General features: G+C 40.5%; 1 protein-coding gene across 2 annotated transcripts in view; it reads right to left on the bottom strand.

Annotated features, from left to right (window-relative positions):
• Positions 1-2,889: 2,889 nt before the first annotated feature.
• The window catches only part of LOC144596703 (FERM domain-containing protein 6), a 77,529-nt gene continuing 57,174 nt past the window's right edge, over positions 2,890-23,244 (bottom strand). For both annotated transcript variants that reach the window (XM_078405389.1, XM_078405390.1), the window contains 7 exons: positions 17,628-17,693; positions 17,415-17,483; positions 15,562-15,736; positions 12,616-12,948; positions 11,324-11,428; positions 8,649-8,728; positions 2,890-5,884 (listed from right to left, as the gene is read on the bottom strand). In XM_078405389.1, coding sequence (XP_078261515.1) covers positions 5,603-5,884; positions 8,649-8,728; positions 11,324-11,428; positions 12,616-12,948; positions 15,562-15,736; positions 17,415-17,483; positions 17,628-17,693 — 1,110 coding nt within the window. In that variant the 3' untranslated portion in view covers positions 2,890-5,602. The remainder of the gene's footprint in view (positions 5,885-8,648; positions 8,729-11,323; positions 11,429-12,615; positions 12,949-15,561; positions 15,737-17,414; positions 17,484-17,627; positions 17,694-23,244) is intronic.

Genomic DNA, 23,244 nt, shown 5'->3' with positions numbered 1-23,244 from the left:
TGGAGTCTTCAAAGAATCGTAGCGGATCTCGGCGCGTTGCTAAAAGATTTTCCAGATAGAAAATTCTCAGCGACAGCTGGCTTGTCGCCAGGTATCGTAGCTTATTGCAGGCGCTGTCGCATGCTGTCCTCAGGTTTGCTAGGTTGTCGTAGATGCATTTAGAAGCACGTAATATTAAATTAAGTAAAGTCATTTGAAGATACCATAAAATACTTGTGTTTAACCAATTTATTTACCGTCAGGACATTTGACAGGTAGATTGAAGTCGACAGTTTGACGGTCAGGTAAGCATGGGAATTTTGCGATGTTTCCGAAGACGGTGTAATTTCAACCACAGGGCTCTTTACACCTGAACTTACATCTGTAATACCACGTTCTGGCTGAGCTGCCATCCATTTATTTAAGTAGGGCTGTAAAATTATGCATATTAAACTAATCTAAAAGCTGCAGGTAGAACAGATGCAACGAAGTTTTGAACGAACAGATGGCGGTTCAAAGTTGCGCACTAAATAAAAGTTTGACACTTTTAGCTCGACCTGCAATTATTATTTTTTAAAAGGCAAGAAGATTATTAAGAGATTTTTTTTTCAACGTAATTAAAACTCGAGCTTCCAGCCAGAAGTTAAACTTTGTGAATTTAACACCTTGAGCGGTTAACAGTAGTTACAGCGAGGAGTCTGACTGGTGAATCTGGTGTGTGTTACTGACAGGAAACCTTCACCCTGAATCCAATAGGGAGGTTTAAATAAAAGGCGATAACTAGCAAATGCTACAAAATAAAATATTCAAAGCAAGTTTTAAAAAAAACGTGTGGAGGAAGGAACTGCAGATACTGGTTTACACTGAAGATGGAATACGTGAATTTCGGTCCCTTCTTCAGATTGAGTCAGGGGAAAGGGAAACTAGAGATATGAAGAGGTTCAAAGAAGATCTTAAATAACTCTGCACCATCAAACCTCCCTATAGAAGTGGTGAAATTACCAGCAGGTAATCACATCTCTGGGGAGAAGGAATGGGTGACATTTCGGGGTCGACACCGTACATCAGACCAGGGGTCTCGACCTGAAACGTCACCCATTCCTCTCCTGACACGCTGCCTGGCCCGCTGAGTTACTCCAGCTCTTTGTATCTATCTTCGGTTGTCACAGGCGTCTGTACGACCTGACTTGGCATTGTCGTGGTCATTGTTGTCGGGTAAAAGAAAATATTGGCGATCTGTTACGACTTTGACAGTCGCCGGCAGTCGCCTAAAAAATCGCCTAAGTGGGACGGGCCCTTTCATACTGTCAAATACATTTATGTATCTTTATCAATAAGATCCACTTGTTGGGAATTACCATTACTTCTTTACATAAACTGTTAGGACACCTACAAATTAATAAAGAAATATTGATATTTATCTTTCCAATTTGTGAAAAAAAAAGCAAGACATTTTAAATGTAACTTATTTAAACTTTATAATAAAGGTCCTTTCATGGAAAGGGTGGCAGTGAACAAAAATATGAATCCCACATTTAAAACTAGGTGTTCAATGTATACAAATAACAGTTCAACTATTCTATAAAACAAATATTTAAATCTCCCAGCAAATGTAACAGGGGTTTAGACAAACATTGTCTAGTTGTTCAGCATCTAAATAAACTGGATAATTTGCATAATTAATGATCACAGTGCTTAGTTATAATACTGTAATAATGTTCCATACAACATAACATGATTGTTCTTCAGCATTTCAAAACAATTCTTCGGAAAGTATACATAAGCAATATTCCAAATCTCTACAAAAAAGTAAATTTTATGTTTTTTAAGAACAAATACATCACATGTTTGAAAGCAATATAAATAATTCATTATGCAACAGCTTATGCGTTCAACTCTTCAATTCACAACACACTGACAGAATCAATGTGAATTGGTAAAAGAAACCAAGAAACCAAATGGAGAAAAAAAAAACTCAGCTAGTCTGCATGGCAGCAGAGAAAGTGAAGGAGGTTGGGGAGAAAACAATATTTAACATATAAGAAATATGTAAATAATTCTCCAACCCCACATAGGTCCCCAATAGGAATTATTCAAACATACAGTTAAATCCAAAACAGGCTTTGATTACAGACATTACACATCATGGCTATCGTATGTGTCAGGGAATATAAATCAATTGCTGAAATGCACATTTTGTAACCACACCACCACACTAAAAATGAATGTGGTCATTGTGAATCATTTAAACTTGGAGTTGAGAATTTCCTTTCCTCCTTTATGTAAGGTACATGGCCAGTAAATGTAGTGCATTGGCATCTGAAAGGTGATCAGACCTGCAGATCACAGTATAACCCACCACGGTTGATTTATCCGAGCTGTTCACATTTTAAAAAGTTGCAGGCAACACATTACTTATGAAGAAGGGTCTAGACCCGAAACGTCACCCATTCCTTCTCTCCCGAGATGCTGCCCGACCTGCTGAGTTACTCCAGCATTTTGTGAATAAATCGATTTGTACCAGCATCTGCAGTTACTTTCTTATACTATATATATTCTCTTACATTACTTATGGCACTAGAGTAACCAAACCAACATATGAACTAGACATTTGTTTACAGAAAGTACATTATAGGAAGCCAGAGAGAAAACAGTGAATATTAATTGGAACACTGCCTTGAGTAAATAGTTATAGCTTTTAAGAAGGATGTGAATAATTGAAATGGTTTTACCAGAATAGAAAAGACTAAGAAGGAAGACCTACCAGATGGTTTTCAATCATAGGTAAGGTTCAGATGAAAGACTTTTCCACCTATGAACAGTTATAGGTAACGTAGCCTCAAATAAAAGAATGAAGCATGAATCTCACATTGGAGAGCTATTTGAAATCAATACACAAGCTTATATCGTTATTAAATGGCAACTAGATAAAAATGTTAAAAGGAAAAACTACAGAAGAATATGAGGAAAGGGGAAAGTGACAGCCTTTGCAGAGCAACATTGGCAGGTGTGATTAGAGGGCTGAATGATCAATACTTTGCTGTAATCACTATTACTCATGGGTACATTAAAAAAGGAATAAATATCATGAGGAAAGGAATTTATCCTGCCTCTATGCATACCCGTTGCCTGCACTTACAACCTGAATTCATCCAAATATTCTACACTATTAGTACTTCGTCTTTATTGCTATCTTTTAATCGAGCATTAATTTTCAGTGGACTGCATTGTAATATTAACACTACTGTTGCATATTCTCTTACTTTTAAGATCATTTAAGGCAGTTAGGCACATATCCGCATCAAGGCTATTTTCAAAAGTAGTGCAGTGCAATTGCTCTTATGTCTTGCAATTTTGTCTCCAGGCAATATTTTTTTCCACTCATACCCAAATCATTCATGTCTTTGGCAAAACCAACACTTTATGCTATTTCTGAGATAATTTTGAGTAGGTGATTACTAAGCTCAGAGTGGTACCTTGTAGTATTTTGATCTAGTGGGAACAAAAAAATGGCAATGTATGTCCAGATGTATGACCTGGTAGGGATCTTGGAGGTCGTGGTGTTTCTGTGTGTCTACTGTTTTTGTACTAAGTTGTTTACAGAAGGTATTGCTGTGTTATCTACAAAACACTATATCTGTATCTTGTAAATAATACACTGCAGTCCGTTGCATTTGTGGTGCAATGATCAGCACAGTGGGTTGACATGTGCTAGATTGCATCAAGCTTCCTGAGTGTTGTGCTCATCCAGCCAGGAGGAAACTATACCACAATAAACAAACATTTATTGAAAGTAAAAAGACTTTTGGGAATCCCATTCATCACATAATTCCCAGCCTCCAAACTCCAAACATATGGCTGATTCAGTTTAAGTTTATAGTCAATGATGATTAAAAGTATATTGATAGTGGAGGACTGAACAGTGGGAATGCCTCTGAATATTAAGTGGAAGTGACTGGCTTCTTGTTGGAGATGCCCATTGCTTGGCACATGTGTGATACACATGTTACCTGCCACAAGTACAAAGAGATCTGGGTGTCCTTGTTCATCAGTCACTTAAAGTTAGCATGCAGGTACAGCAGGCAGTGAAGAAAGCTAATGGCATGTTGGCCTTTATGACAAGAGGAGTTGAGTATAGGAGCAAAGAGGTCCTTCTGCACATGTACAGGACCCTAGTGAGTACAGGTGAGTACCGCACCTGGAGTACTATGTGCAGTTTTGGTCTCCAAATTTGAGGAAGGATATTCTTGCTATTGAGGGCATGCAACGTAGGTTCACTAGGTTAATTCCCGGAATGGCGGGACTGTCGTATGTTGAAAGACTGGAGCGACTAGGCTTGTATACGCTGGAATTTGGAAGGATGAGAGGGGATCTTATAGAAACATATAAGATTAAGGGATTGGACACATTAGAGGCAGGAAACATGTTCCCAATGTTGGGGGAGTCTAGAACCAGGGACCACAGTTTAAGAATAAGGGGTAGGCCATTTAGAACGGAGTCAGAGAGTTGTAAATCTGTGGAATTCTGTGCCTCAGAAGGCAGTGGAGGCCAATTCTCTGGATGCTTTCAAGAGAGCCAAATAGAGCTCTTAAAGATAGCAAAGTCAAGGGGTAAGGGGAGAAGGCACGAACGGGGTACTGATTGTGAATGATCAGCCATGATCACATTGAATGGCGGTGCTGGCTCGAAGGGCCGAATGGCCTACTTCTGCACCTATTGTCTATTATCAGGCCATGCCATGCTTCATGAAATATGAGGAAATGTGGATGGAAATGAACAAACATCTCCACTACTGACCATATGAAAATGGAAAAGCTATTGCTCAAACAGCTGAAGATGGTCGGGGCTACGGCACTGTACTGAGAACTACTGGAGTCATATACTACCGCTGAGTTATTGGATCTTCAATAATCATAACCATTCTCCTTTGTATGAGGCATAGCTCCACTAGTGTACTTGTTATCATCAAATTTCTATTGAATCAATCTTATTATGACTCCTTGCTGGCACAATCCAACAATCTCTGCATTGATGTTAAAGACAGTCATTTTTACCTCACTTCAGGAATTAGACTCTTTTGTGCATGTTTAGACCAAAACTTTAATGAAATCAAGAGCCAAGTTGTTTTAAACAATCCAAACTGAGATTTAGCAAATTGGTTATTTGGGAAATTGGAGATTAATACCACTATATTAATATATCTTCTCATAATTTTGGTGAGGACTACGTACGCTGGACTTGCGTCAGACTGGATCTGTACTGTTTTGTATAAGCAGGATATATTTGGTCATTTTTTAATTTTGTTGGTGCAGACAGGTGTTGCAACTGTACTAGGTAGTGACAGTCCTAATAAGGTATTAAATAAGTTCCAAAATATTCCAATAAGTGCTGTTGGCTTCTAACAGCGAGTCTTCATCACGCACTAGGTTGTGTATTGAATCGTTTGCAAAAATTATTTTTAGGCTCACGTTTTTGGATGTTCATTCAATGTGTGTGTACTGCTATTAGACAATATTTTCACAAATGCTTCATAATGCTCCTTCATCAAGTCATTGTTTAACACTCAAAGTCAACGGTTCAAGACTTTGCAGTTAACATATCCACCATGATGATCCAGTTTTAATTATACCACAAATTCCATTAGTTGTTCATCTCCAAGAAGATCTAAGGATAGACAGTTCATTGAACGTTTGCCATAAAAGGTGGACTTTGTATTACATTCTGCTGTGGAATAAGTATAACAGGATTGGTTATCTTTGTCCTCATGGATACAGCCAAAAGTATAACTTTGAGAGGTGTCTGAAGACAAAGCAGAGCACAAAGATGGTTGTTGTTGGTACAGGCGTACATCATCTAAACTCTGACTATGGCGATCAGTTGAGTTTCTTGGCTTAGATTGTGAGGCCTGTAAAAGTGAAGATGGGTTTAATAATTTAATGCAGTTTTTTAAATGTTTTGATAGCTTGCACCTTGCTGGGAGAAACTTAATCCCTTTTCCTAGTTCTTTGTATGTTAATAATCCTGTTGTAGTTACCCAAGGATTTTTAAAAACTGGTGTTATAAACAACTAACAGAAAAATATAGCAAACAGATGGGTTCACCAAGTATAATTATGAGATTCAAACTGTTGATCATTAAACCTGTGCCAAAAGCATCGATCACATAATGTAATTTCCAGCATTTTACAATGATTTAGGGAGTTGTGCAATAAAGGGTCCTTTGGACCACCTCACCTGTGCCCAGGTTTTTGCCCATCTATGCTAATTACATTTGCCCACGTGGACCATATCCTTAATGCCTTGCTGACTTAAGTATATGTCTTACTATCTCTTTAAAAAAGTAAATGTATCTGATTCCACCACCTCCCCAGGCACCATGTTCCAGACATCAACCACTATTTATATAAAAGCACTTAACGTTCAGATACCCTTTAAAGCTCCTTTATCTCACCTTGAATCTACACCCTCACATTTTAGTTACTCCTATTATGGAAAAAGATGTTAACCATCTACCCTTTATGTCATTCATAATTTTGCATACTTCCATCAAGTCACTCCTCAGTCTCCTTCACTCCACAGAAAATAAGCCAAGCCAAGGGATTAAAAGTACCATTAGCAAATTTGCAGATGATACTAAACTGGGGGGTAGTGTGAATTGTGAGGAAGATGCAATAAGGCTGCAGGGTGACTTGGACAGGTTGTGTAAGTGGGCGGATACATGGCAGATGCAGTTTAATGTAGATAAGTGTGAGGTTATTCACTTTGGAAGTAAGAATAGAAAGGCAGATTATTATCTGAATGGTGTCAAGTTAGGAGGAGGGGGAGTTCAACGAGATCTGGGTGTCCTAGTGCATCAGTCAATGAAAGGAAGCATGCAGGTACAGCAGGCAGTGAAGAAAGCCAATGGAATGTTGGCCTTCGTAACAAGAGGAGTTGAGTATAGGAGCAAAGAGGTCCTTCTACAGTTGTACCGGGCCCTGGTGAGACCGCACCTGGAGTACTGTGTGCAGTTTTGGTCTCCAAATTTGAGGAAGGATATTCTTGCTATGGAGGGCGTGCAGCGTAGGTTCACTAGGTTAATTCCCGGAATGGCGGGACTGTCGTATGTTGAAAGGCTGGAGCGATTGGGCTTGTATACACTGGAATTTAGAAGGATGAGAGGGGATCTTATTGAAACGTATAAGATAATTAGGGGATTGGACACATTAGAGGCAGGAAACATGTTCCCAATGTTGGGGGAGTCCAGAACAAGGGGCCACAGTTTAAGAATAAGGGGTAGGCCATTTAGAACGGAGATGAGGAAGAACTTTTTCAGTCAGAGAGTGGTGAAGGTGTGGAATTCTCTGCCTCAGAAGGCAGTGGAGGCCAGTTCGTTGGATGCTTTCAAGAGAGAGCTGGATAGAGCTCTTAAGGATAGCGGAGTGAGGGGGTATGGGGAGAAGGCAGGAACGGGGTACTGATTGAGAGTGATCAGCTATGATCGCATTAAATGGCGGTGCTGGCTCGAGGGGCTAAATGGCCTACTCCTGCACCTATTGTCTATTGTCTATCTAATCTCTCCCCATAATTAAAATCTTCCAATCCAGACAACATCCTGGTGAATTTCTTCTGAACTCTCCCAAGCACAATGAGATAACTTTCTTGCTATCCACAGCACCACCAATTTTCATGCCATCTGCATACTCATGTTTCCTACATTCACATCGAAGTTGTTAATAAGTAATCACAAACATCAAAGGTCCCAGTCCAATCTGTCTGGCTCACCAGCAGTCACAGACTTATAATCAGAAATTCTCCTTCCTCCATTACACTCTGCATCTTATCATCTTTCTTTGCATCTCATGTGCTTAACTTTCTTGACCAGCCAACCATCTGGAACATTGTTCAATGCCTCACTAAAGTCAATACCATCTATCACCTCGTCTACCACCTTCCCTTCATCAGGCTCCTCTGTACCTCTTCAAAAATCTCAATCAAATTAGTGAGATAGGATTTACTCTGCATAAAGCATAATGACCATCCCTAACCAGTCTCTACCTTTCCAAATGTACTTTTTTTTCCTTTTAATGAAACCTAAATATAGTTATTTACCGATCATTTAGTATCATTTTTCGGCTTGAACTGCGCTTGAAGTAAATCCCACATCAAGACTGCAGTGTACGATGAAATTCTCCAATGCTTGTTTTGCAGCCTGCTGGTGAAGTCATCATGAGAGTGCCCAATGCTATCTAATCCTATTGCCATAAGTTGCCTGCCATTGAGTACTGCTCGGGGAACTAGGTTTTACTACAGTTGTACTGGAATATCTGACTGGTAAGCATATTACTTTCCTTCATGGGCTTCCTGTGCAGCATTAATTCTCCTCGATCTTACTCCCAACTCCCCAATTGCCAGAATGTTATTCCCTGATCTGCCATGGGCCCACTTCCCAGAATACTCTGAATCGTTGATTCTGTTGGATCCTAATCCCGTTTATTGTTTCTCAGTCCAAATCAGTTCCATTCGGGCAACTAGAATTTTGAGGCAAAACATTTTAATTAACTGACTCTTGATCAAACAGACATCTCTAGATAATCTAGCATGTTTTAGTACATGTGGAACTACTTAGGGATTGTACAAATGCAAGGAATTGGACCCCAGTTTCTCAAAGTAATTAAATATATTTCATACCTGCGAGAGCGAGACTACGCTTTGCCCTTGAAGTTTTACCAAAGAATCGCATAAACTCACAATGGTTTCGTTGTTGATACCTATAAAATGAAATATACTCTCAATTTATTGCTGAAACATACCATAATCCAACATTTGCCAGCAGAATTTAAATTCATAATTTAACAATGCTTTGGGCTCTATTAGAAACATTTCCACAGTGACAGAAATTAGATGAGATTCGATCCATAGAAACATAGCAAATGAGTGCAGGAGGAGGCCATTTGGCCCTTCGAGCCAGCACTGCCATTCATTGTGATCATGGCTGATCATCTATAATCAGTAACCTGTGCCTTCCTTCTCCCCATATCCCTTGATTCCACTAACCCCTAAAGCTCTATCTAACACTCTTTTAAATTCATCCAGTGAATTGGCTTCCACTGCCTTCTGTGGCAGAGGATTCCACAAATTCACAACTCTCTGGGTGAAAATGGTTCTTCTCACCTCAGTTTTAAATGGCCTCCCCTTTATTCTTAGACTGTGTCCCCTGGTTCTGGACTCCCCCAACATTGGGAACATTTTTCCTTCATCTAGCTTGACTATTCCTTTTATAATTTTATACCTCTATAAGATTCCCTCATCCTTCTAAACTCCAGTGAATACAAGCCTTGTCTTTCCAATCTTTCCTAATATGACAGTCCCTCCATCCTAGGGATTAACCTTGTGAACCTACGCTGCACTGCCTCAATAGCAAGGACGTCCTTCCTCAAATTAGGAGACCCCAAATACTGCACACAATACTCCAGATGTGGTCTCACCAGGGCCCTATACAACTGCGGAAAGACTTATTTGCTACTGTACTCAAATCCCCTCGTTATGAAGGCCAACGTGCCATTAGCTTTCTTCACTGCCTGCTGTACCTGCATGCTTACTTTCGGTGACTGGTGTACAAGGACACCAAGGTCTCGTTGCACTTCCCCCTTTACCTAATCTGACACCATTGAGATAATAGTCTGCCTCCTTATTTTTGCCGCCAGTGGCTAACCTCACATTTACCTACAATACATCTGCCATGTATTGTTCGGTCCACTTCCCTGATTATTATTTGTCGTGTGAAGCTTAATTGTATTATAAAGGTGATATGTTGCTTTTTATTCTGTTTGGGGTTTGTATTCTGTGATTCTATCATCTTTCTGTGAAAGATAATAGTCAGTTATTATTAAACTACAACAAAATAAACTCCAAATATCTGCAGAAGGTTTTTAAAAAATGTAAGTAAAAAGGTATTGTTTTGAACTGAGTTTTGGTTCTGCTGTAATCATGAGTTATCGCTACTAATGTTCCTCGAGTCCAACTTAGTAACCTGTCACTCTATATCTCCCTCTAGAATATCTGCTCACATGTGATTAAGCTCCTTGTCATGACTGATTGTATGACAGATGATTATGCTGGGCGGTACGGTGGCGCAGCGGCAGAGTTGCTGCCTTACAGCGAATGCAGCGCCGGAGACACAGGTTCGATCCTGACTACGGGTGCTGCACTGTAAGGAGTTTGTACGTTCTCCCCGTGACCTGCGTGGGTTTTCTCCGAGATCTTCGGTTTCCTCCCACACTCCAAAGACGTACAGGTATGTAGGTTAATTGGCTGGGTAAATGTAAAAATTGTCCCTAGTGGGTGTAGGATAGTGTTAATGTACGGGGATCACTGGGCGGCACGGACTTGGAGGGCCGAAAAGGCCTGTTTCCGGCTGTAGATATATGATATGATATGATATGATATGATATGATATGATATGATATGATATGATATGATATGATAATAGACGAACACAGGGGAGGGGGAATATTGATGGACTAATGGTTGGACAGAGGCCAGAGATATTTTTTTTAAAAGACAGTGCGAGACAGAAGGATTGAAGCCAGAGGAAGGAATGTAGGTGGAAGGAGAGGAGAGAAATACCTGTAGGTGTGAGTCCAGGTGGGTCACAGGAGAAATGGGGGAGGGTGAAAGAAAGTGATTGCTGGAGGTTACCTAAAAATTGGAGAATGCAAATGTTGATACCATTGGGTTGTAAACTACCTAAGCGGAATATGAGGTGCTATTCTTCCGTTTGCCAGTGGCTTCACTCTGACCATGGAGGAGACCCAGAACAAAAAGGTCGGTATGGGAACGGGAAGGGAGTTTAAATGGTTTGCACCCCGGGAGATTCAATAGGCCTTGGCAAACTGAGTGCAAGTATTCGACGAAACAATCGCCGAGTGTGCGCTTGGTCTCACCGATGTACAGGAGGCCACATTGGGAACATTGGATGCAGTGGATGAGGTTAGAGGAGGTGTATATGAACCTCTGTCGCAGTTCCAATGTGAATATCAGTTCCAATGTTTTACCATGTTAAAGCACTGTAAATGCATAAAACTCAGTTATAGTCAACAACAATTTTTAGCTACTTAAATTATGAATCTTGAGACTACCTAGGAATATAGTGTTCCTCCCATATGTAAGTGAAAGTCACTGAAGAAGAGTTGGTCATTACCCGAAGGGTCTCGACCCGAAACGTCACCCATTCCTTCTCTCCCGAGATGCTGCCTGACCTGCTGAGTTACTCCAGCATTTTGTGAATAAATCGATTTGTACCAGCATCTGCAGTTATTTTCTTATAATATATGGTCATTACCAAATGTAATTTTCCAGCTTACCTTGCAGGTAATCCTGTTCAAAGAGGGGGTTGTCAACAGATTCACCTTCAATCCACTTCTTTGATTGTGATACCTCAAGTGGATCATTGATAGTTACCTCCTCTTCTGTAGCAAGAAATAGAAGTTCTATATTATTTAAGAGTTTTGTTTAAAATATTATATTTGGTTTTATGAGGAGACCAAAACTGCACACAATATTCCAGATGTGGTCTCACCAGGGCCCTATACAACTGCAGAAAGACTTATTTGCTCCTGTACTCAAATCCCCTCATTATGAAGGCCAGGCGGGACTGTCATATGAGGAAAGATTGAAAAGATTAGGCTTGTATTCACTGGAGTTTAGAAGAATGAGAGGGGATCTTATAGAAACATATAAAATTATAAAAGGACTGGACAAGCTAGATGCAGGAAAAATGTTCCCAATGTTGGGGGAGTCCAGAACCAGGGGCCACAGTCTTAGAATAAAGGGGAGGCCATTTAAAACTGAGATGAAAAGGAACTTTTTCACCCAGAGAGTTGTGAATTTGTGGAATTCTCTGCCACAGAGGGCAATGGAGGCCAAATCATCAAACAGGGAAAACACTGTTCTTGAATCTGGTGGCAAGTGCTTTCAAGCTTTTGTCCCTTTAGCCCAATGGTAGAGGGGGGGAAACTAGCCATTAGTGTTTTTAGATGTTAATGTACAAAATAAAATTGTATCCATGGAGCATTGATCCAATTTAACACATTTTGTACTCTATGTCTTATACACAATGCATCGCATAAATGTTTAAACGACCATTTCAATGATTTGAATACCTGGTTGAAATAAACAATCAATGGTCCTTTTTGGAATACTGTTTATATTTGGATATTAATGATATAGTTGGGCTCAAACCAATCTCATTCTCACCCTATGGATATTATTATTGGTTTATAATATAATAAAAATGAAAGTGTTATATTCACAATTCTGTGACTTATAAACAGCATTCCATTCTTTTATCTCTTTGTTTTGAACATCGTTTGAGGGAATGGCCTAGGTTTCAGATTTGACTGAATGGAATTTATGTTTGTTCTTACATCTTCTAAACAATTTTAGGATAGTCATAGGTTTACACCGTAGTAAGTGATTTTGTACCTGGATAATTTTGGGCGCTACATTATAGCTTCAAAGTGAAAACAAAAAAGAATGGACATAAATACAGAATGAGTGTGGGAGCTTTTACACAAATTGCTATAATAATGTCATCTGATTAGGAGAATAATACTGTAACTTAAATTGACCGATTTTAATTAAGTAATATCCTTACCATTATTTTCTGTCCGATCTTTGCTGCTGCTCCCAATTCCTGATGTGTGGGAGCTTCCACGGCTCATCATGGAACTACTGGATTTAACTGTACTGTGCACTGGTTCAACGGACAACGGTTCATCCACTGCCATTTCCGCAGACATTCTATACCTTGAATCTGCCTCAATTCCAGAGGTATGCGAACTGCCATGGCTGATTGTTGACTGGCGGGAGAGACGTTTGTTCCTTCCACTACCTCGGCTGCTCCCACTACTGTGAGAATGTGCATCTAGTCGCTCAAGATCCATTTCAAATGCATCACTGATGTATGATTCTCTGTAACGCTTTTTGTCTGTGGGTACACGTTGAAGAATTGTCTTTGATATAAATGCATAAACCATATTTCCCAAAATAAATGCACAATAGTTAGATTATTCAGTATCCAAGATGATTTTAAAAATAAGTTGACTTGGGAGCTTATATTTGCAACAGAGTGAACTAGTTACTTTCTTCCTAATACATATCTAAAGTGGTGGTTTCTCATGAAAACAAGGTATATAAGCTATTGCCAGACAAGAATGTAGTAAAGCAGAAGGATCTAAGAGTACAGGTACATAGTTATCCAAAAGTGGTGTCACAGGTAGATAGGGCAGAAAAAAAAGGCTTTTAGCATAAGGGTCTTCATTAGTTGGGGAATGGAGTATAGAAAATGGAATGTTACGTTTACAGTTGTACGAGATGGTGGTGAGGCTACACTTGGAGTACTGTGTTCAGTTTTGGTCACTCTGCTCTTGGAAAGATACCATTAAACTGGAAAAAATGCAGAGAAATTTACAATGATATTGCCAGAAGATCAAGGGCATATACTATAGGGAGAGGTTGGGCATTGAAGGACTTTATTCCTTGGAGGACACAAGGCTCTGGGGTGATCTTATCGAAGTGTATAAAATCATGAGGGAATAGACAGAGTGAATGCACATAGTCTTTTTCCCAGGCTAGAGGAATCAAGGACTAGATGGCTTAGGCTTAAGTTGAGTGGGGAAAGATTTATTAGTAACCTAAGGGGTAAACCTTTTCACACAGAGGGTGCTGTATATGCAATGAGCAGCAAGAGGTAGTAGTTGACACAGGTATAATAACAACATTAAAAGAAACATTTTGATTGGTACATGAATAGGAAAGGTTAGACGATGTCGAACAAATGCAAGCAAATGGGATTAGCTTAGATGGGGCATCTTTGTCAGCAAGCAGGAGTTGGGCCGAAGAGCCTATTTCCATGTTGTTTGTCTCAATTATTCGTATGATAATCAAAGAAAATATATGTATTTGTTTCTCATGCTGTCAGAAACAAGCAATGTTTGATGTCAATTCATATTCCTACCACGAGGTGGTAGCAGCAACGTGCTCAAATAGGGATATTCATTTCCTATGATATAGATGGACAACCCAGAAATTACATTAATATGCAAAATACAATTTTGTTTTAAGTTTATATTAAAAGGTCCTGCACTCCTTAGTTCAGTGTTTGGTCCCAGTTTTGTTCTTCTAACCACCTTGAGAGCAATCCATTGCTACAACAAACCATTTCAATTTCTACCTTTCGGTAGGTCTCACCTCTAACTGTTGCATGCTGCCATGCTTGCTCCCACAGATGATATTTTTTTTAACTCTTTGCCTTGCTATAAAATTGAATAGTAGAACAGATCAAAACCTGTGGTGCACTGGCACCACTGCCTCACAGTGCCAGTGATCCAGGTTTAATCTTCATCTAGTGGGATGTCAGTGTGGAGTTTGCACATTTTCCGTGTGACCATGTGGATTTCTTCCAATATCCCAAAAGTGTGGGCTGGTAAGGTAATTGGCCACCATAAATGAGATCTACTGTGCATATAAAAGGTAGAATCTAAGGTGGATGAGGTAATGGGTATGTAGGGAGAATACTATGTATTTGGGTAGGATTAGTTTCAAAATGGTTTTATGGTCATAGCACTCGATGGGCAAAATGGTCTTGTTTTGTGCTGCATCTCTCTGATTCTGCAGCAGATGGATTTTATACAAATTTGTGCTTCTCCACATACCTAATACTTAAGGTTACTCGCATACAACACTCCCCCCCCCCCCCCCCCCCCTCTTCCTGGCGGTCACGGTGGCACAGTGGTAGAGTTGCTGCCTTACAGCTTACAGGTGCTGTCTGTAGTGAGTTTGTACGTTCTCCCCATGAACACGTGGGTTTTCTCCAGGATCTTCGGTTTCCTCCAACACTCCAAAGTCATACAGGTATGTTGGGTAATTGGCTTGGTGTATGTGTAAATTGTCCCTAGTGTGTGTAAGATAGTGTTCATGTGCAGGGATCGCTGGTGGGTGGGGACGGTGGGTCGAAGGGCCTGTTTCCACGCTGTATTTCTAAACTAAAGTATCTGTCCTGGTCCTTTCACACACACCCTTCATCCCACTACGCACCTTGTTTCTTCCAACACCATCTTCAACTCCCATTAACCCCATCTGCCAATGACCCACACACTCCTCCCATTGGATACCACCTCCCCAACTCTATCCACCCACCCCTCCCTCTGTTGTTCTCATCTCTTATTTAGTCCTACTCTTTTCCTTTCCTATCAGATTTTAGAATCTGCAGCCTTTTGTTCACATATCACCTCCCAGCCTCTGTCATATCATTTCCACCCTTCCACTCTACCCTCCAATCGGACTCATCTTTCAATCAACCCCTCATCTGAATCCACCTATCACTTGCTCGCTCTTGCCTCACCCCTCTCCATCAGCACTTTTCACTGGCCATCCCCTCTTCGTTTTCAATCGAGATGAAGTGTCTCGACCCAAAATGTTGACTGTCCATTTCCCTCAGATGTTGCCTGAACCATTGAGTTCCTCCAGCAGCTCTCCTTTTATTATGCTACAGATCCCAACCTGTGCAGACTCATGCCTCCTTTGTTTTCTCCGTTCTCACCTTCTGTTTCTTCCATTTTTCGGATCTGCTTGAGCATTGGCTGAATATTCATGTACAGTCGGTGGCTATTACTGAGGAGTTGCAGCAAATGTTTTGATCGGAAAGGACAGTCTGTATAATAGATCAGCTTCTGAGCAGAGGGTAAACCATCCAGCTGGATCTCAAACTTCTTTCCCTGCATCAAAAGAGGGGTGCAAGTGTTAAATCACACACAAAATCCACTATAACTCTAGTTACTTAGATACATCTATTCGATTTAATTTGTTTTTACAATATAATATTTAAAGTGACACAAATGACCAAGTAATAATTATTTCAGAGAATCTTGCCAAATTATTCCACAAAAGGCAGCAAAATCTACATGACTAAAAGTTTACTTTGCTCTTAATCAACTCCGCATAAAATCCATGATTATTTATATTGTCACAAGCTCTACACTCCCACTCTCACCTTATTACCTATTTTAAGAGTAGCAATTTGTTGGAAATCTGTTAACCCCATAATGTTGGTGCAAAGAGACACCGTTTCCAGCTTAACCATCTTCATCCCTCCTAATGTCGGACATAGGAATGCTCATTGATAATTGCAGTGTTCAGTTTCATTCATATCCCATCTTGAAATGGAGCAATATGTGTGTGCAGCAAGACCTTGGCAACCTCCAACAATGGTGCTCACGAGTGACCAGTAGTATATGCACCATACACGTGGTTGACTAACGCCATTTACAACAAGGTCTTGCCAACTTCCCTTGATTGAATCCCCCACATTAACTGGGAACAAACTTAATTCTGCAGCAACAACACTGGTGGAGGGGTATTCTGTGGCAAAAGACTCAACCCTGACTCCAAACCCTTTCTATAACCCACAAGGCACCAATAACTCTCCATTTGTCTGAATGAGCACAGCTCACATACTCAAAATCACTGTTTTCCTGATCAAATATAGCCCAATTAATCAGCATCCCATCTGGTACTTTAAATATTAATTTCCCCACTATCTGCATACAATATCTGGACCATGTTCCATCTCCATCTCCAAGGTGCATGGCTATGCTTTTTTTAATATTTTCTCGTAAATCTGCAACCTCCTATATCTACAGAATTACAGGAGCATGCATAAAGGAACACCTTCAAGTCATACAGGTAACCCAAGCGCTTTAGTCTAGATTTATTTAAATAATTGAATTTAAATTCCCTCATTGCCTCAGTTGGATTTGAACTTATGTCTGTAGGTCATTAGATTGTTTGTCTGGAATTCCAGTCCAGTGGTCTGATCAGGGCACAACCACATCTAATATAATAGATGCTGTATTCTACTTTGTATCATCTGTGAGATCTATTGCAGACCGCTAAACAAGCTTCTCAGAACATCAAATGGCTACTGAGGCTGGAGGAAAGGCAAGAAGCGGTTTATTTTCCCTTTCACATTGAGTTGCTCTAACTGATTTGTGGCTGATACAACTCCGATGCTGTTATGGTTTAATCAAGATAATGTAGAGATGACTGAACTCGTTATAGACTATCAAGATAATCTTAGACATTCAAGTTGAATTCAATTTACTTTTATATATGTCTTTTATAACATGCTGAAGGCATCTTAAATGTGAAGAAAATACAGTACTGAGTACCAAAATTCATTTTAAATATGGATAATATTTTTTTTACACGTATTATGTTGCACGGTATGCCTTCACCACAAGGTGATAAACACTGTGGCAGTTCTTTTTGAAACAAAATATATTTTGGAGCGGAAGCAATGGACATTAGGCAGGGCATTCCCTCAAAGTGGTTTCTTGGCATTTAATCTAGACTTACAAGATTCCAACACTGGCAAGACTGCATTCCTCCACTTACCAGAAAAGTCAGCTTGCCAATATTAGACCAGGGAAAGTCGTACAGCAAATGCCGGGCATTGTGAATTTCCTGTAAACACAGGACAAACAGAAAGCATATAAATAAATAATATTATGCAACTACATCAAAATCGATCATAATAGAAATTTTAGATGAGACTTAATAATTAACATTAAATCTTATATCGATTTATACTGCCATCTTTATATGTACCTGATAGATATGCATGCCTTTCAAAGTGAGCCCGAGCACCACTGAAGGATGCTCTTCCTTCTTGTCCTGTAATGCAATAAATTATTAGCATGAGCAAAGGCAAAATTGCATTTACAATGTCAAGTTATAGAACTGATTAATTGGGAATATAATTGCAGGCCACTATTATGTGCAGTTCTATTTGCTCTACAATAGGATGTGGAATCTTTGGAGGGAGGTGCAGAAGAGGTTTACCCATGTGCTCTTCATTAGCTATGAAGAGAGGTTGGACAAACTTGGGTAATTTTCTCTGGAGCGTTGGAGGCTGAAAATTATGAGAAGCTTTTTGACAGGTTAGATAGTTAGAGTCTTTCTCCCAAGATGGGAATGTGAAATATGAGACGACGTAGGTTGAGGGTGAGAGGAAAAAAGTTTAAAGAAGGTGTGCAAGGCAAGTTTCTTTTTCCACAGAGATTGGTAGGTGCCCACAGTGCCCTCCATAATGTTTGGGCCAAAGACCCATCATTTATTTATTTGCCTCTGTACTCCACAATTTGAGATTTGTAATAGAAAAAAAATCACATGTGGTTAAAGTGCACATTGTCAGATTTTAATAAAGGCCATTTTTATACATTTTGGTTTCACCATGTAGAAATTACAGCAGTGTGTATACATAGTCCCCCCATTTCAGGGCACCATAATGTTTGGGAAACAGTAATGTCATGTAAATGAAAGTAGTCATGTTTAGTATTTTGTTGCATATCCTTTGCATGCTTGAAGTCTGCGATTCATGGACATCACCAGTTACTGGGGTGTCTTTTCTGGTGATACTCTGCCCTGTATTGCAGCCATCTTTAGCTTATGCTTGTTTTGGGGGCTAGTCCCCTTTCAGTTTTCTCTTCAGCATATAAAAGGCATGCTCAATTGGGTTCAGATCGGGTGATTGACATGGCCACTCATGAATTGACTATTTTTTAGCTTTGAAAAACTCCTTTGTTGCTTTAGCAGTATGTTTGGGATCATTGTCTTGCTGTAGAATGAACCGCCGGCCAATGAGTTTTGAGGCATTTGTTTGAACTTCAGCAGATAGGATGTGTCTATACACTTCAGAATTCATTATGTTACTACCATCAGCAATAGTTGTATCATCAATGAAGATAAGTGAGCCAGTACCTTCAGCAGTCATACATGCCCAGGCCAGGGCGGCACGGTAGCGCAGCGGTAGAGTTGCTGCTTTACAGCGAATGCAGCGCCGGAGACTCTGGTTCGATCCTGACTACGGGTGCTGCACTGTAAGGAGTTTGTACGTTCTCCCCGTGACCTGCGTGGGTTTTCTCCGAGATCTTCGGTTTCCTCCCACACTCCAAAGACGTACAGGTATGTAGGTTAATTGGCTGGGTAAATGTAAAAATTGTCCCTAGTGGGTGTAGGATAGTGTTAATGTACGGGGATCGCTGGGCGGCACGGACTTGGTGGGCCGAAAAGGCCTGTTTCCGGCTGTATATATATGATATGATATGATAACACCCCCACCACCATGTTTCACAGATGAGGTGGTATGCTTTGGATCTTGGGCAGCTCCTTCTTACCTCCATACTTTACTCTTGCCATCACTTTGATATAAGTTAATCTTCATCTCATCTGTCCACAAGACCTTTTTCCAGAACTGTGGTTGCTCTTTTAAGTAGTTCTTGGCAAACTGTAACCTATTTTTAGATAGGCCATCCTATTTTTGCGGCAACCAGTGGTTTGCATCTTGCAGTGTAGCCTCTGTATTTCTGTTCATGACGTCTTCTGCGGACAATGGTCATTGATAAATCCATACCTGACTCCTGAAGAGTGTTTCTGATCTGTCAGACAGGTGTTTGAGGATTTTTCTTTATTATAGAGAGAATTCTTCAGTCATCAGCTATGGAGGTCTTCCTTGGCCTGCCAGACCCTTTGCGATTAGTAAGCTCACCAATGTGGTATGTAGGTTAATTGGCTGGGTAAATGTAAAAATTGTCCCTAGTGGGTGTAGGATAGTGTTAATGTACGGGGATCGCTGGGCGGCACGGACTTGGAGGGCCGAAAAGGCGTGTTTCCGGCTGTATATATATGATATATATATATGATATGATATAATGCTCTCTTTCTTGTTAATGATGTTCCAAACAGTTGATTTGGGTAAGCCTAAGGTTTGGCTGATGTCTCTAACAGTTTTATTCTGGTTTCTCAATCTCATAATGGATTCTTTGACTTTCATTGGCACTGAACATGATCTTCATGTTGATAAACAGCAATAAAAGTTCCCAAATGTGTTGGAAAGACTGGAGGAAAGACAAGGTTCTGAGAGCTCTCTTATACCTGCATTAAGGAGGCAATTAAACACACCTGAGCAATTACAAACACCTGTGAACCCATGTGTCCCAAACATTATGGTGCCCTGAAATGGGGGGACTATGTATAAACACAGCTGTAATTTCTACATGGTGAAACCAAAATGTATAAAAATGGCCTTTAATAAAATCTGACAAAGTGCACTTTAATCACATGTGATTGTTTTCTATTACAAATCTCAAATTGTGGAGTACAGAGGCAAATAAATAAATGATGGGTCTTTATCCCAAACATTATGGAGGGCACTGTACAACATGCTGTCAAGGGAGTGTTAGAAGCAGATACAATAGTAATGATTTAAGAGACAGTTAGATAGACACATGGACAGGCAGTGAATGCAGGAGTAAAGACAATTTAAATTGGCATTGTAGTGGGAGCGATCGGTTCAGCCCGAAATAAGGCTAGACGCCAGGTTCGTCCAGTCGGGATGGCTTTATTAACACAGCAAGCTGCCAGCACACATGTTCACTCTCCTCTCTCTCCACAACCCCTGCTGGAGAAACCCTGTGGACTGGGCAGTGCCCAGATCCTGTCAGTCTCAGTGCCGAGGTTCTGCCAAGGAGTGGCCTAACTCTCAGGAGACGCCACAGCATCATGATTGGGGTGGATATGGTGGGACAAAGGGCCTGTTCCTGTGCTGTACTGATATACTTACCAACATAAATTTTGGACCAAATTTCTGCACAACACCAAAGAATTTCCACAATTAAATGTCAATGATGAAGATGTAAGCTGAACAAGCTAATCGCATGGCATATTTGTTCATGATATATTTTATAATATGTCATCATCCTCAAGCCTACACAAATTGACTTGTTTGGAATTATTAGATTGTTTGATAGGCCAACCTTTTTTGTCTTAGGCATAACACTCTTAGCTGTATGCAAGTGTGCACATGATGTTGTTGACTTTTAAATATATATAAAACCACGCAGCTCACTGACATACAACACTGGCAATACCACCTTGATCCATCATAATATTTAAGTTAAGGTGCACAGCAACTTAGAAATAAGCAAGGAATCACTGATTCCAAATAAAGAATGTCAATAATGAGCCAAAATATCTTTAAAAATTATAATTTTGGAAATTAATTTGTGGAAAGCGAAACAATATGGATGTTTCATCTTAACCCATGTTGAATTGTGAAGGATTTTCTTTTCTAATGTTAGATTTCGTGCAGTTTTTACTTTTGTTTTTTTATTTATAAATGAGCTAGATTGGCTGGAGTACTGCAAACTTGATTGGTTCAGGTGCAAAGGAAATAAAAATAGATTCACCCGTTAATCCTAATGAACGAACTGCTTCAAATGAAAATTGCCACATAATGCAATTTTTATTCCTTGAAGATAAAATACATCAATTTCAAATGCACGTGGTCAGTTTAAAGCATTCTTGATGAATTGTATACAAAAGCAAATTGATAGCAAAACAGAAGGAATGTCTTTTACATAATCAGCAACCTTCATCTCACTGTTAGCACAAAATCAGTGCCGCACCACCAATAATTTTCAATCCAGCCCACTGCATTTGTTTTCATTCAACATCATATGAAAATCAATGTTATTTCAATTCAGGGCAATTTAAAACCTGTACTTTATTTATTTTCAAAAGGAAGGCATATTTTTGTAACAGAGGAAGTGCAGCAAGAAAATTGATGGAAACCAGCATGTTTGAAGTTGCAGGCAAGAAGTGGGATGGAGGTTTAAAGAGAATATCTGTGACAGTTTGGAGACAAAGACAATCCAGATGTCATCTGAGCTATAAACAGAGGGAAATGGATGAGGCCAGCAGATAAAACATAGCACAAAAAGTAAGGAAATTTGTGTTTGGTAGATTATTTCTTTGTTGTAACAATGCTTCTTGGCAATAAATCTTATACCGTTGGAAAGCCTGTTTATTTCCCTTTTAAATGGTGCCACATTTGTAAGGAACATGCATTTGTGGGATGAGCAGCAGAGCTGAGTATATAGGTTGCGCCCATGAAAAATTTGCCAAATCTTCTCTGCCAATGCCAAACAGTTTATTCTGCTGTTGCTATTGACTCTTGTTTTGAGCTTCTGGTACCCCCAGGTGCTGACAATCAGGTGCCTGATTGGCAGCATCTGTGAGCATGGGCCCTGCTACAGTGGTCAGTAGGTGTCTGCTCCAAGAATCGGCATGCAACGTTTGACTGATCTGGATAGGGCCCGTGCGATAGGGCAACTTCAAGCTGGTGTTCCGCAAAACCAAGTTGCGGCATTATTTGGAGTGAGCCTTAGTACCATCTCCAAAGTGAAGGCCAAGTTCCATATAACGGGGGGGTGTCAGAGACAGGCCGTGAAGTGGGCGTCCCAAGAAGACGACACCCGAAGAAGACCGTTTCCTCACCCTGTCAGCACTTAGGAACCGTAGGCTGTCTTCTACAGATTTGCAGTCAAGGTTTGCAGGACGATATGGCCGATGGCTCTCTGCCCAGACAATTCGGAACAGACTGCACGCAGCCGATCTCCGGTCTCATAGGGCTGCCAGGAGGCCTGCCATGACTGCCCTTCACCGTCATGCCTGTTTGCGCTGGTGTCGGCAACAGTACACTGGAACCTGAACATGTGGAGGAACGTTATGTTCAGCGATGAGTCCTGATTCTGCCTACGGCAGTTGGATCATAGGGTCAAAGTGTGGAGAAGACGCGGAGAACGCTATGCTGATTGCTGCACTGATAGAGTAACATCTTTTGGTGGAGGCAGTGTGATGGTGTGGGGCGGCATCTCCCTCACTGGAAAAATGAGGCTTGTCATCATTGGAGGCAATCTCAATGCAGAGGATATCGAGATGAGATTCTGCAACCAGTGGCAATCCCATATCTCCACAGTCTGGGACCGAACTCTATCCTCCAAGATGACAATGCTCGCCCCCACAGAGCAGGGTTTCTCAGAGACTACCTCCAGAATTTGGGAGTGGAGAGGATGGAATGACCTGCCAGCAGTCCTGACCTCAACCCCATTGAACACTTGTGGGATCAGCTTGGGCGTGCTGTTCGTGCCAGAGTGACCAACACAACAACGTTGGCTGACTTGCGACAAATGCTGGTTGAAGAATGGGATGCCATCCCACAACAGTGTGTGACCAGGCTGGTGACCAGCATGAGGAGGAGGTGCCAGGCTGTTGTGGCTGTGTATGGTTCTTCCACACGCTACTGAGGCTCCTGTTTATTAAATGAATAAATTGTTAAATTGCCAATATGTCTTGTTTCTTCAGACTTCAATCATCCAATCCACCA

Source organism: Rhinoraja longicauda, chromosome 9 (genome assembly GCF_053455715.1).
Source record: "Rhinoraja longicauda isolate Sanriku21f chromosome 9, sRhiLon1.1, whole genome shotgun sequence".
NCBI lineage: Eukaryota > Metazoa > Chordata > Chondrichthyes > Rajiformes > Arhynchobatidae > Rhinoraja > Rhinoraja longicauda.
The sequence above is the reverse complement of the archived record's forward strand: the minus strand, read 5'-3'. Positions and strand labels throughout refer to the sequence as shown.